General features: G+C 49.4%; 1 protein-coding gene across 1 annotated transcript in view; it reads right to left on the minus strand.

The window, feature by feature from the left end:
- The window catches only part of LOC133356474 (metabotropic glutamate receptor 7-like), a 75,991-nt gene extending 66,651 nt beyond the window's left edge, over positions 1-9,340 (minus strand). Inside the window, exon 1 of the mRNA XM_061574005.1 lies at positions 9,319-9,340. Within this exon, the coding sequence (XP_061429989.1) occupies positions 9,319-9,340 (22 nt within the window). The remainder of the gene's footprint in view (positions 1-9,318) is intronic.
- Between the last annotated feature and the right edge of the window lie 3,154 nt (positions 9,341-12,494).

A 12,494-nucleotide genomic window follows, 5' to 3' on the forward strand; every position in this document is an offset into this window, starting at 1 on the left:
CAACTTCGGGCCAAAGGTTCCAACCAACACACCGATGTCAGTGGCCAGCGGAGCATGTTGACCAATACTCGTCTCGTTTGTAATTCACGCTGGCTCCTAATAGAGACAGATATATTTAATGGGCCGATGTTTTGGGCGATTGCCCTTCTTCAGAGCAGATCGTGAGAGAGAGAGCAGGAGACTGACATGTCTTGAACAGACGCGAGGCTGCCATTCACGCGGGGGTCGTCACTCAACACGTGCATGTATAAAACAAAACAACTTCATATATCGGATTCCAAACCATTCGTTCGTAAACAAATGCAACTGTTGGCCCCTTCGACATCCCTGATTTGTCTGTACGGCATAGAGCCAACTTGCGTTCTTAAATGAAAGACCTCGGCTTGTGGAGCAGAGGCCCAAAAGCGCAGCATGCCCAGTAACGAACGGCTGCAATAACGTGGCGATAGATGAAGAGCACAACGCGTTTCTTGGAATTGAGCAAGGTTGCTATGAGACGTCGAGAAGGGAGACGATGGGAGGGAATTTCAAAGTGGAGCCGTGCGAGGGAAATGAACAGGAATTGAAGTGACGTGACCTACGGTGCAGTGAGTGGGTAAGTCGATTCTAGATTTGAAGCTTTCGTGACTGCAAGGATTCATACTCTTAGTTCTTTCGGTAAAGTCACGTAGGTAAAAAATTTAATGAATAAAAATAAAAATAAATAAAATCACGACGTTTCGGAGGAAACACAAGTCTCCGTCATGATGACGTAGTGATTTCAGGCTGAGTCGACCTAGGGGAGACCCAGGACCGGTTCAGATAATCGTGACCGGTGTTGATGGCCGTGAACGGAAATCTAACCGGCGCAGCGTGCTAACCGCTGCACCACCGCTACCCCACTCCTCAACTCAACTTACCCATACTCTTAGTTCTTTCGGTAAAGTCACGTAGGTAAAAAAAAAAATGAAATTAAAATTAATAAAAAATAAAACGATAAATATCACGACGTTTCGGAGGCAACACAAGTCTCCGTCACCAGGTGGGACCATCACAGCCAGATTTGCTGCATCAAGTGAAGGCTTACATCTTGAATCCCGCCTTCACTTGATGCAGCAAATCTGGCTGTGACGGTCCCACCTGATGACGGAGACTTGTTTTGCCTCCGAAACGTCGTGATTTTTATTGTTTTATTTTTATTAATTTTTATTTCATTTTTTTTTTACCTACGTGACTTTACCGAAAGAACTAAGAGTATGGGTAAGTTGAGTTGAGGAGTGGGGTAGCGGTGGTGCAGCGGTTAGCACGCTGCGCCGGTTAGATTTCCGTTCACGGCCATCAACACCGGTCACGATTATCTGAACCGGTCCTGGGTCTCCCCTAGGTCGACTCAGCCTGAAATCACTACCCTGGTGCTGGCCATCTAGCTCCTCGTGTGCCGTGCCGGCCTTCATAGGTGCTACTCGGTAAATAGCACTTGTCCCAACGGTCTGTTGAGGCTACACGGGAGATCTTTGTCTTTGAGGTATTGAGTGGGTGAGTGAGAGAATGCGTGAGCTAGTGAGCGAGTGAGTGAATTAGTGAGTCAGTGAGTCGACAAGTGAGTGAGTGGGTGAGCGGGTGAGTGTGTGGATGTGACCTGTAGCCTTACAGTGGCCGAACAATGGTTGAGTCCCCAACATGGGAGGAGGAGGAGGAATAATTAATTGAGTGAAGTTCACGCAAGAGAAGAGCGTTAAGGTGCCGACTGACTTTTCGCGTTCAGTTTGTTCTCCTTCCGATTTGCACTGGTGGCTACGTACGGTGGTGTGAAAGAAGTTCAACACACACGCACGCGTTCGAGATCAAGTTCGTTTTGTGTAACCAGTAGAAGAGGTCACAGACAGAAAGGGTGCAGGGGTCTCAGTCGCAAGAGTGACTGGTGGGGGGGGGGGGGGGGTCACCAAAATGACGAAAGAAACAAAAACTAATTACAATAAAGCGCCGTGCAGCAACGGTGCAAAATATAAATCGGCGCGCAATAAAATCGAGAATATTACACAAACATAAATCGGCGTGAGCATAACGACGGGAGTCTCTGCAACGTAAGTCGGCCCTTCGCCAACGGGCCAATAAAAGTGACGGATGACGAAGACGTTTTAGTTTTAGAGGATTTGTTAAGGTGCTCGCTCGGCACCCTGTAGCCGTGTCGCAGAAAGCGGACGCAAGAGCGAACACAGAATGTTCACACTTAAATTCTAACTTAGCAATCTTTGAAATACGTAATCGACCAGGCCATGCGTTAATTGTGTGTTGACCGACTATCTGTGTCGTTTTACACAACATTTCGATACTTTGCTAGGTTATTTAATTTAGTGTGTTCTTTCTCCCTCTAAGCATGCGTACTTTACTACGCGTCTCTTCGTACTCATTGACATGCACATTTTTTCCTCTAACCCCTCCCTCTCTCTGCCTCCGCCCCCCTCTGTCTATTTAAGGCCACCCCACAGAGACGATCACCCCTCCCTGTTACCTGTGTTGCTCTCTCTATGTATCTTGGTGATATCTGTCTGCTAATATGTCTGTCTATAGTTTTCTGGTTAGATTTTATGTCGCTATTTCATTATACCTGATGATGATTGCTTGTGTTGCAATCGAAACGTCGTATGCTGTTATTTAATTTATTATTTTATCTTTATACGTGACTTTACCGAAAGAACCAAAGAATAACAGCCGGTTGTGTTGACGCGACGAGGGGGCAGCTATCTGACGAGAAGTGGCATGATCGGGAGCGCCCGGCAGTGAAGTCCATTGAGGCGTTATCGTGGGGTGACTTCAAAACAGACGCGCTGGAAACATGATATTTATTCAGCGCGCCGGCAAATAACGATAATATATAGAACTCGATGCTTCAAACTCCAGAGAGGAAGGCTTCCAAAGCGGCCATTATCGCGAAAAAGTTCGGCAACCGGCGCTTTCTCAATAGTTCCAACAAAACAAGAAGAAAAAAAAACACCACCATTTAATGCCGATACAATTTTTTTCTCAATTAAGTGCAGTAAAACAAAATCATGCGAGGATAAGTGCTAGATTTTATGGTCACGCTGTGTGTTCCCGCAGACGTGGTCCATTTGACGCGAGGTCTTGGGGGAAGTTTACAAATAAACGGGCAACCCGTCACTACTCTGCCCCCGTCACCAGCGGAGCGAGCAAACCAACGGTGCCTGACGCGAACGGAATCATCGTTGGCGTCGTCGTCGAAAATATTCGCGAGAAAACGAATAAAAGGAGACAATATGCATCCTTAGCACATCTGCCCCCCCCTCCCCTCCAGATTAGAATAAATAAATACAAATTTCAGGAAAAAATAATATATGAAAATAATATGTGTGGATGTGTAGGATGCGTAGAATTGTCTATATATAAATACATATGAAAGATATTTTATATATCGATATAAAAAAAATCTACACATCCCATCAGCCACAGGCCCCCTTCTGGTAGTATATAAATTCAGCAGCATTGGTTGAGCACGAGCAGGCTCTGGAACCTAAGGCACGCCTCGAAATTCGCATCCCTGAGTTCCGCAAAATACGCAGGGCAATGCTCCTTTCAGCTTCGATAAACACTGCAAATACATTTCATTGCATCGTCTCTACAATCGAGCAGAATTCCCGATGCATTGTTCTCACGCGCAAACGAGGCGGTGTTCATCTCCTGAGCCAGTGGTGGAAATTACACGTTCCTATGGCAGGGGTGAGTCCACCCACAACCACTGTTGACTTCCCCGCAAAGTGACGTCCCTTTTTTATCGACCCCGAGTGAATGATGGGCTGCTTTTGTCCTATCACGATCTTCTCCCATCGACTTCATTCGAGTTGCGCTGTCGTCATCACGTGACGAGAAGATGTCGTGTGAATTCGGGTCTCTCGCAAATAGACACCGCGTCACGCGGTGCTATAGACATTGCAGAACTACTCCTGAGATCCCTTACAGCGCCCTCCGATGCATGCGCGCACACCAGGGGGAGCACCGTTACATTACACCCTGCCATGGAGAAATGTTTGCCACATGGCAGACAAACACGCATTTTTTTTAATAGCCGGGATGCAGCCAAATGAAGTGGACATTCCACTGAATGTGATGTTGTTTTGCTCAGCCATTGGCGACCTGGCTGAGATCATCAACTCCCTCCGCTCGGTTAGCATCACGAGAGGCCTAAACCCGGAGTCGGAACCGGGATCTCAACGCTCCGAGCACTGAGCCACCTGGCCAATTGCCTTCTTTTCAATTCACATTTTAACGGACTACTTGGAGTCACTCCTTTGAATTGTACGTCATCATAGAGGCTGTGTTTAAAATAATTGTCGAACCTATTCCAATTGATGGAAAATTTAATTTGACCCAGGTGTCCCCTTGAACAACAAATAATACTTTGTTTAATCTGAATGGAAGGCAAAGGCGCAGCTCTGCAATTGCTTGCTCACGCCGCTGCTCGCCAGAGGACATCCACTAAAGGCCTCCACAAGAGACAGTCGCTAGAGACAGTCGCTAGAGGCCTCTACTAGAAGCCGCTCTACAGAGCCCCCCTGGAAGGTCTATTTGGTCTCACCTTTCACGCTGGCCAAACATCTTGGGAGACGGTGGGGGTACCCACACTTTGCCCGACCACGAATAACTTACCAAAACGACTAAGCGTGGTGTAATAATAAGGATAATTTAAATTTTATATCACACCGTTAATGCCAATCGCGTCCCACAACTTTGTACGTTAATAATGCATCCTGTATACAGCGACTGCCAAGCAAGTGAAAACCCTCAGAAAATAAAAAAAATTAACAAGCAAGTGAAGAAATGGCACCAACATCCAAAAAGCACAAACAACGCAGAAGTTATCACAATGGAGAAGTTAGTCCGTTAAGTCTCCGCATCCCAGACTTTATACTGCTTGGTGGACAGATGATGTTGGGGGTGGAGGGAGGAGGAAGAGGAGGGATGGGTTTAACAAACTCGCCCGTCATTTCAAATCGCCACACTTCGGGATATCGAGTCTCCGGATCGCAAGATCCACGTCGCTGCCCATCGCAACGCGGCCGCGTCAAAGGACTCTAACTCGGGTGGTTTAAACAACACGACCGGACCAATCGAGTTACCCTTAGAGAGATCGTTTTGAGCCTCCGTTATATATATACTTAAACAAAAACCTTGCCTACGTTCCAAGGGCTTACGCGTTCCGGTAATCCTGTCGCAGTCAGGGGAAAGTGAGCGTCGTCGTGTCGATACCCCTGCCGTTTGGGAGCGGTTTGGGCACTCGGATTAATGTCTGGCACCTCCCTGTCACGGACTTAGATCCACGGTCATTTAAATGTTTTCTCATTAACATCATCGATTGGGGCGAATTGATCGGTTAATCAGCATTGATTTCCAGGTTGCGGAGCCGGGCCCTGCCACTGTGTTAATGGAGAAGTCGCCTGCCTAACGGATGGCCTTCGACTTGTTTGTTTCGCGAGCAATAATGCGTGGCCGTGTTCCGCTTTCACTTCCTCCCATCCCCCCCCCCCCCCCCCCGCAAAACCTACCGGCTAAAACATTTTTAAATCCTTTAAATTAAGTTCACTTGCTTGCGCGCTTACGACCGTGCAAATCTTTCGGTCGTTTTTTAACCCACTTCCCGTGATCCAATCGAGCTGACATTTTGCACACAGACTCGTTGTGCGAGACAATTAATGTTCGTGAATTTTTTTAGCAACATTTTACACTTTTTAGGATTTTTTTTATTATATTTAATTACCAATTGCTTAATGCTTCCAGGCAATCATCTGACCCATAGGTGGCAGCCATCTCAAGCCAGAGGACGAGAGGACTCTAGCCGCCACGCATATAAAGGATTTATAGTGAAAAACTTTGTTTTTACGGGTTATTTTTTTACTTCTTCTCCTCCCCCCCCCTCCACAAAACCACCCGGCTGAAACATTTTTCCAGCTCTCCCATTGCGTGCCAACCGCATCCAGGGACCGTGGCTCGCCCGTCGCTGCCTGGTGTTGGTGGCATCTCGGTGGCACGTTGGTAACGGCGATAGCCAGCCGAAATGCAGAAGTCAGAAAAGCACTCGTGCAGCGGATACGTTGAGGGATATGTCCGTATGTTGAACTTCTTTTGCACCGTACGTAGCCAACCGCGCTAATCGGATGTGCGGGGAGAAGGACAACAAGCTAAACACAAAAAGCGGTTCTAAAGAAGTGAGTTTTCAATTTGGGTGATTTCAAAGGATCGGGGTAGGAAGCGTTCTGATGAAGTGTTGGTGTGGCACACGGTGTACACCGGCCCATTTCGATCAGTGGCGATGTCAATCATAACAATGATCATCAAGTTCATTAGAAAAGGCTTCACCTTTTTTCTGGCATAGATACAGGAGGTGTTAAGGTGTTCATATGTAAAATAGACGCAACTATTACAAGGCATCATGTCTGCATTAAGCACACATGCTGGTCTTAAGACATGTGTGCTCTGTCCTTGAAACTGATTGGCCTCCAAGAGATCCAGCCTTTTTACATGGCTTTGTCTCATCAATGCTATCGACCAAAAGTCTGCTGCGAAGGCAAACAGGGCAAGGACGATGCGATGTCTATAAAAGGGAACCATGGCGTTTTATGCATCCCATAATAATAATGATGCGTTACATATTCAAGAAACGGCCATCTCACCGCCAGCTGAGCAACGGCGACGTCTCGTGTGGTGGCTGGGTAAGAGAGACTTACTGGAGTCAAGAGAGACTCTAAGCCGGCAACCGCTGGGATCGAACCTGGCTTTTTCTCTCCGGCCGCCAAATCAAACCGCGATCAAAGTGCGGTCCTCAAGTGCGGCGAGCCGACGGTTCTCATCGCGAGGTTGCATTGCCGATCGACGGTTTCTCAACGTGACGATGCATTTCCGAGTAGACGAGTGGCGCCCGCTACTGCTGTGCTGCACCGCGCTTGAGTGAAGAGAATCCACCAAAGTGTTTGTCGAGCTGGTCCGCCACGCTGCTGCAGTCGTCGCGAGTTACAACTCCGCCGAGGGGGGATTGGAGAGACTCGTCCCTGCCGTAGGCACGTGGAGTGTCCAGCGGTGGCCGCCGACTCTCTCTCAATGGTCGTTTGGAGCAGGAGCCCTCCTTGAGTTTAGTTAGCTGGGTGGGAGTCCCGGAGCGTTGAGGTCCGTGCAGTTTTGACAAGGCCCCCCTCCCGCCCACCCCGGGTTACTTGAAGTCAATTAGAACACTTTCAGAATAAGTTAAAACAAAAGACATTCAATGATTCAGGGATCCCTCTTTACCCCATTATATTCTTAGGATTTTTCGATAAAGTCACGTGGGTACAAAATTAAAATTAATAAAAGTAAAATAAAAATAAAATAGAATCACGACGTTTCGGAGGCAACACAAGCTTCCGTCTTCAGGTGGATCCGTCACAGCACGATAGGCTGTATCAAGTAGCTGTATCAAGTATCCTCTCACTTGATACAGCAATCGTGTTGTGACGGTTCCACCTGAAGACGGAAGCTTGTGTTGCCTCCGAAACGTCGTAATTTTTATTTTATTTTTATTTTACTTTTATAAATTTAATTTTTTACCTACGTGACTTTTCCGAAAAAACCTAAGAATATGAATCCTTGCAGTCACGAAAGCTTCAAATCTAGAATTACCCCATTATGTTCGTTATCTTTCCCATCGCCCTTCCCTCCCCGTATCAGCTTCCTCGTTCTCGCTCGCGGTCCCCACTTGGGTGTTGGGGGGGGGCAGAGAGCCCCCCATCGTCCCCACGGCCCCCTCATTAAGCCCCTGGCACTCCGACCTCGGGGTTTTGGCTCGCGGAGTTTCTGTCCCCCCCCCCCCTCCTAACCCCCCATGCACTGTGACCGGTTCTTTGTCCTGTGCGAGTGTATAGTCGCAATACGAACATATAACGAATCTGAACTGCGTGTCTAACAACTGAATGCGAATGTATATATTTAAAAAAATTATCGATATAATAATGATGATCGGAATGTCAGCTCGTAACGTGTGCCGCACGGTACGCTCTCGTTCTCGACGGGAGAGGCCTACTCGGGGGCGCAGCAGCATGGAGGAGGAGGAGGTTACGGACGACTCAGGGAAGAAAGCAGCAGCAGCAGCAGGAGCTGAAGTGAACCACCACCACCACCCTTCCCAATAGAGATCGCGGTCGCCTCCAGCGCAAGCTCGCGCGAGCAGACAGAGGCAGAAACAGAGAGAGACGAAGTGATGGCGCGGTGAGGTCAGGTGACAGGGGCAGCTTGCGCTGATTCGTGTGTTTGCTCTCTGCTGCAGACGAGGGGGGGGGGGGGGCATCGGCTGCTCTGGAATATTTACGCGAAACCGAGAGCGGTCGGGTCGCCGGTGTGCTCCATCACCGCAGCGGGGACGAGAGCGGCACTTTGAAGGGATCTCGGACGCAGCTCCGCAGTGTCTACTTCCCGCGAGCCGTTTCGCGAACGCGGGTGGCAGCCAGTGAGTTACTACTTCAGCAGACCGGGTGTGTTGGAGAGTAACAGGAAGGTTAGTTTTTTCACAATTATGGCAAATAGCCTGATGTAGCTGGTTGTTGTTGTTGTTGCTGCTGTAATCACCAGCGAAACGTCACAATACTCATTGTAAAAGTTGTGCGTTATTTTAACGCGTAGGCTTTCGCGACCAATATTATTATAATATAGGTTTTTGGGCCAGATCGCGTTATTTATAAATGTGTCGTAACCCTCCACCACCCGACACGGCGAAACAGTAAAAAATGTGTCACGTTTTCAAAGGACAAAATAATTCTCTTCTTTAGTCCACCGGTGTGCTGAAGAGAGGATCAACAGCATTTAACTCCCCAACACACCGGTGGGTGCTGAAGTTATAACCAATTTGCACCTTATGTTTACGTGACAATCTAACAAACGCAAAAACAACCTCTAATAAGCATAAACATTCGTCGCGAACGTCTACAACGTGTAAAATGTATTTGCAGGAATGATGAATGTGCATGCAAGGGGACGGTGATGGTTTAATGCAGCTCGCAATGATGAATAACGCAGTCGAATGCACCAGATGCATTCCACATGGAAGAGCGCGTTGACTCTTGAACTTCGAGTTTAGTTCGCCGTACAAACAAAACGTTACAACTCTCCCCCACCCCCATCCACCACCGTCTTTGTTTGAATAATGTAAATGTGATTCTTGAGTCGTTTTCATATTTCCGTCCTTATTAATGTTTAAATATTCTTAATTCGTGCGGGCAACACAGCTGCATCCACTGTTATCATCATCGTGGACCAAGCAGACTGGAACATTCCACGGGAAAAAAGCACGAATAAACATCTCACTTGCAACTCCGGTGGTCCCCATCGAACGGCAAGGAATGGGCATCGGATTTGTGCACCCGTGACCACCCATCAATGACCTCCCACGCCCAATCTCCATCGAACCTCGGAAGCTAAGCAAGTGCGAGACTGGCTAGCACCTGTATGTACGTTGCGTGTAGTATCACTTAAGATGTTTTCTTGGTCATGTTTTTGTTTTGTTGCGGTTGCACCAGAGTTAAGAGCCGCATGGCTCACATGGTTATAACCTCATGATGAAACTGAAAACTGAAATGTCCGTTGAACATCTTCACAACGTACGTAGCCCAACCTCGCTAATCGGAGGTGCTTAGGAAGGACAACAAGCTAAACACAAAAAGCAGTTCTAAAGAAATGAGCTGCTTTCAATATAGAATTAGAATGTGCATAGCTCCAGTGGATTTCCTTATATAGGAAGGTAGAAAGTTCCAAAAACGCATCTGAAAGCGGGTGACCGTGTTTGTTCGATTTATAGGTCATAGCCACTGCTGCTGCGAGGATGAGCGGAGTTCGCGTGATGGTTGATGCTCCTTGACGAGACCACTTGGATCGTGGTGGGGCAGGCATTGTAGGGTGTAGCCCTGTGAGGTGTGACCACGAGAAGGCAGCACAGCAGTGAATTCTTACATCTAATTGTGGAGGTTTGAGTGTCGTGCCTTGAGAGTATTCTCTGGATTTATTTTTGACAGGAACTACAGTTTCCTCCTAGCTGCCGAACACTCGCACACGGAATAAGGCGATCATCTGAATGCAGCGCCCTCCTGAATTTTTTTTTTTTTACAACGGAGCGATGTTGAGCACTCTGAACATCTGAAACAATGGGACAGGTTTCTTAAACCATTTCCTCCCCATCACCCTCCGCCTCGATCTAACCGGTAGCGTACATTTGCACACCACGGTAAGTCTATCGAGCCGTCTGGACAAGAGGAGAATCCGATGAGCTATGAAGCTCTTTGCTCACAGGCGTCCAGTCTGGGTGGATCTGCAGCGGCACGAGCAAAACGGTCACAGGGCTGCATCGTCACCACCCCGTGCCGCCTTATAATTATAATATCGTGGCGTTCTCATTATAATATCGTGGCGTTCTCATTATAATTGGTGGTGATAAGTATTGAACGAGGGGCAAGAGGGGTTAGTTCGTTACTCGCTCGCAGCGCTTTGCGCGACCACCACAACCACCACCACCAACCACCCCCGCCACCCACACGGTGGTCGGGGGGGGGGCGATTTTACTTGCGGGCCGAAGCGACGACGGCGAGAGGGAGACGAAGAGAGAGCCCCCCCCACCCCCCGGCCGTCGCGTTGCTCACGGCTCCTGAGATCCACCGCCGGCCTCATTGACGTGCGGCGGCACGGACGCACCCCGTGGTTGATTCGCTCGCTGCGTGCACGAGCGCGTGCTGCCGTGCGTGCTTCTGTGCATGCTGCCGTGCTTCCCTGCGTGCTTCTGTGCGTGCTGCCGTGCATGCTTCCCTGCGTGCTTCTGTGCGTGCTGCCGTGCATGCTTCTTGTGAGTGCTTCTGTGCATGCTGCCGTGCTTCTGTGCGTGCTTCTGTGCGTGCTGCCGTGCATGCTTCCCTGCGTGCTTCTGTGCGTGCTGCCGTGCATGCTTCTGTGAGTGCTTCTGTGCATGCTGCCGTGCTTCTGTGCGTGCTTCTGTGCGTGCTGCCGTGCATGCTTCCCTACGTGCTTCTTGTGCATGCTGCCGTGCTTCCCTGCGTGCTTCTGTGCGTGCTGCCGTGCATGCTTCCCGCGTGCTTCTGTGCGTGCTGCCGTGCATGCTTCTGTGAGTGCTTCTGTGCATGCTGCCGTGCTTCTGTGCGTGCTTCTGTGCGTGCTGCCGTGCATGCTTTCCCTGCGTGCTTCTGTGCGTGCTGCGTGCATGCTTCTGTGAGTGCTTCTGTTCATGCTGCCGTGCTTCTGTGCGTGCTTCTGTGCGTGCTGCCGTGCATGCTTCCCTGCGTGCTTCGGTGCGTGCTGCCGTGCTTCCCTGCGTGCTTCTGTGCGTGCTGCCGTGCATGCTTCTCTGCGTGCTTCTGTGCGTGCTGCCGTGCATGCTTCCCTGCGTGCTTCTGTGCGTGCTGCCGTGCTTCCCCTGCGTGCTTCTGTGCGTGCTGCCGTGCATGCTTCTGTGGAGTGCTTCTGTGCATGCTGCCGTGCTTCTGTGCGTGCTTCTGTGCGTGCTGCCGTGCATGCTTCCCTGCGTGCTTCTGTGCGTGCTGCCGTGCTTCCCTGCGTGCTTCTGTGCGTGCTGCCGTGCTTCCCTGCGTGCTTCTGTGCGTGCTGCCGTGCATGCTTCTGTGAGTGCTTCTTGGCATGCTGCCGTGCATCCTTGCGTGCTTCTGTGCGTGCTGCCGTGCATGCTTCCCTGCGTCCTTCTGTGCGTGCACGCCGAGCCATTCTCCCGGTCTCCCCCCGAGCAGCCACAGTAGTCGAGAGGGATCGAGGTGTCCGCTTGCGATTTAATTGAGACTAATAAGATATGTATATAATTTATTTATTCATATCTTTTTTATATCTATAAAAAAAACGCGATGGAAAGCCGGGCGGTCAATTTTCATTCGAGAATCCTGCGGCTGCCCGGAACAAAACACATTCCTGGAGCAATGCATCTTGAGAAGATTGGCAACACAACCCAAGAATTGCTTTGGTACGGATGCCTCTGTAACACCGCCCCCCCCCCCCCCCACTGTGAATCGGAAAAAGTGAAAAGAAACAGCGAGGAGATCGTGCAGCTCTATAGCTCCGACCCCCTCGCGATCGAATTGCGAGCACCGGGCTCAAACGCATCACGGCACGATTACTGACGTCGTTTGGCCACGACAGCGCGAGTTTGGAGAAAGAAAGTAGCAAAAAAGTGGCTTTTCCCCCGCCGCCCCTTCATAACACCTTGCCGCAAGGTGGGACAAGTCATTGTTATGCAGTCCAAGTCGAGTCTGAAGTCATCAAATTCATGACTCGAGTCTGAATCGAGTCCAGTCACATGACTCGAGTCCACACCTCAGAGGGTGGGACAAAGTCATTGTTATGCAGTCCAAGTCGAGTCTGAAGTCATCAAATTCATGACTCGAGTCTGACTCGAGTCCAAGTCACATGACTCGAGTCCACACCTCAGAGGTGGGACAAAGTCATTGTTATGCAAGTCCAAGTCGAGTCTGAAG

Source organism: Lethenteron reissneri, chromosome 54 (assembly GCF_015708825.2).
Source record: "Lethenteron reissneri isolate LAM-NWPU_2019-01 chromosome 54, ASM1570882v1, whole genome shotgun sequence".
Classification (NCBI taxonomy): Eukaryota; Metazoa; Chordata; class Hyperoartia; order Petromyzontiformes; family Petromyzontidae; genus Lethenteron; species Lethenteron reissneri.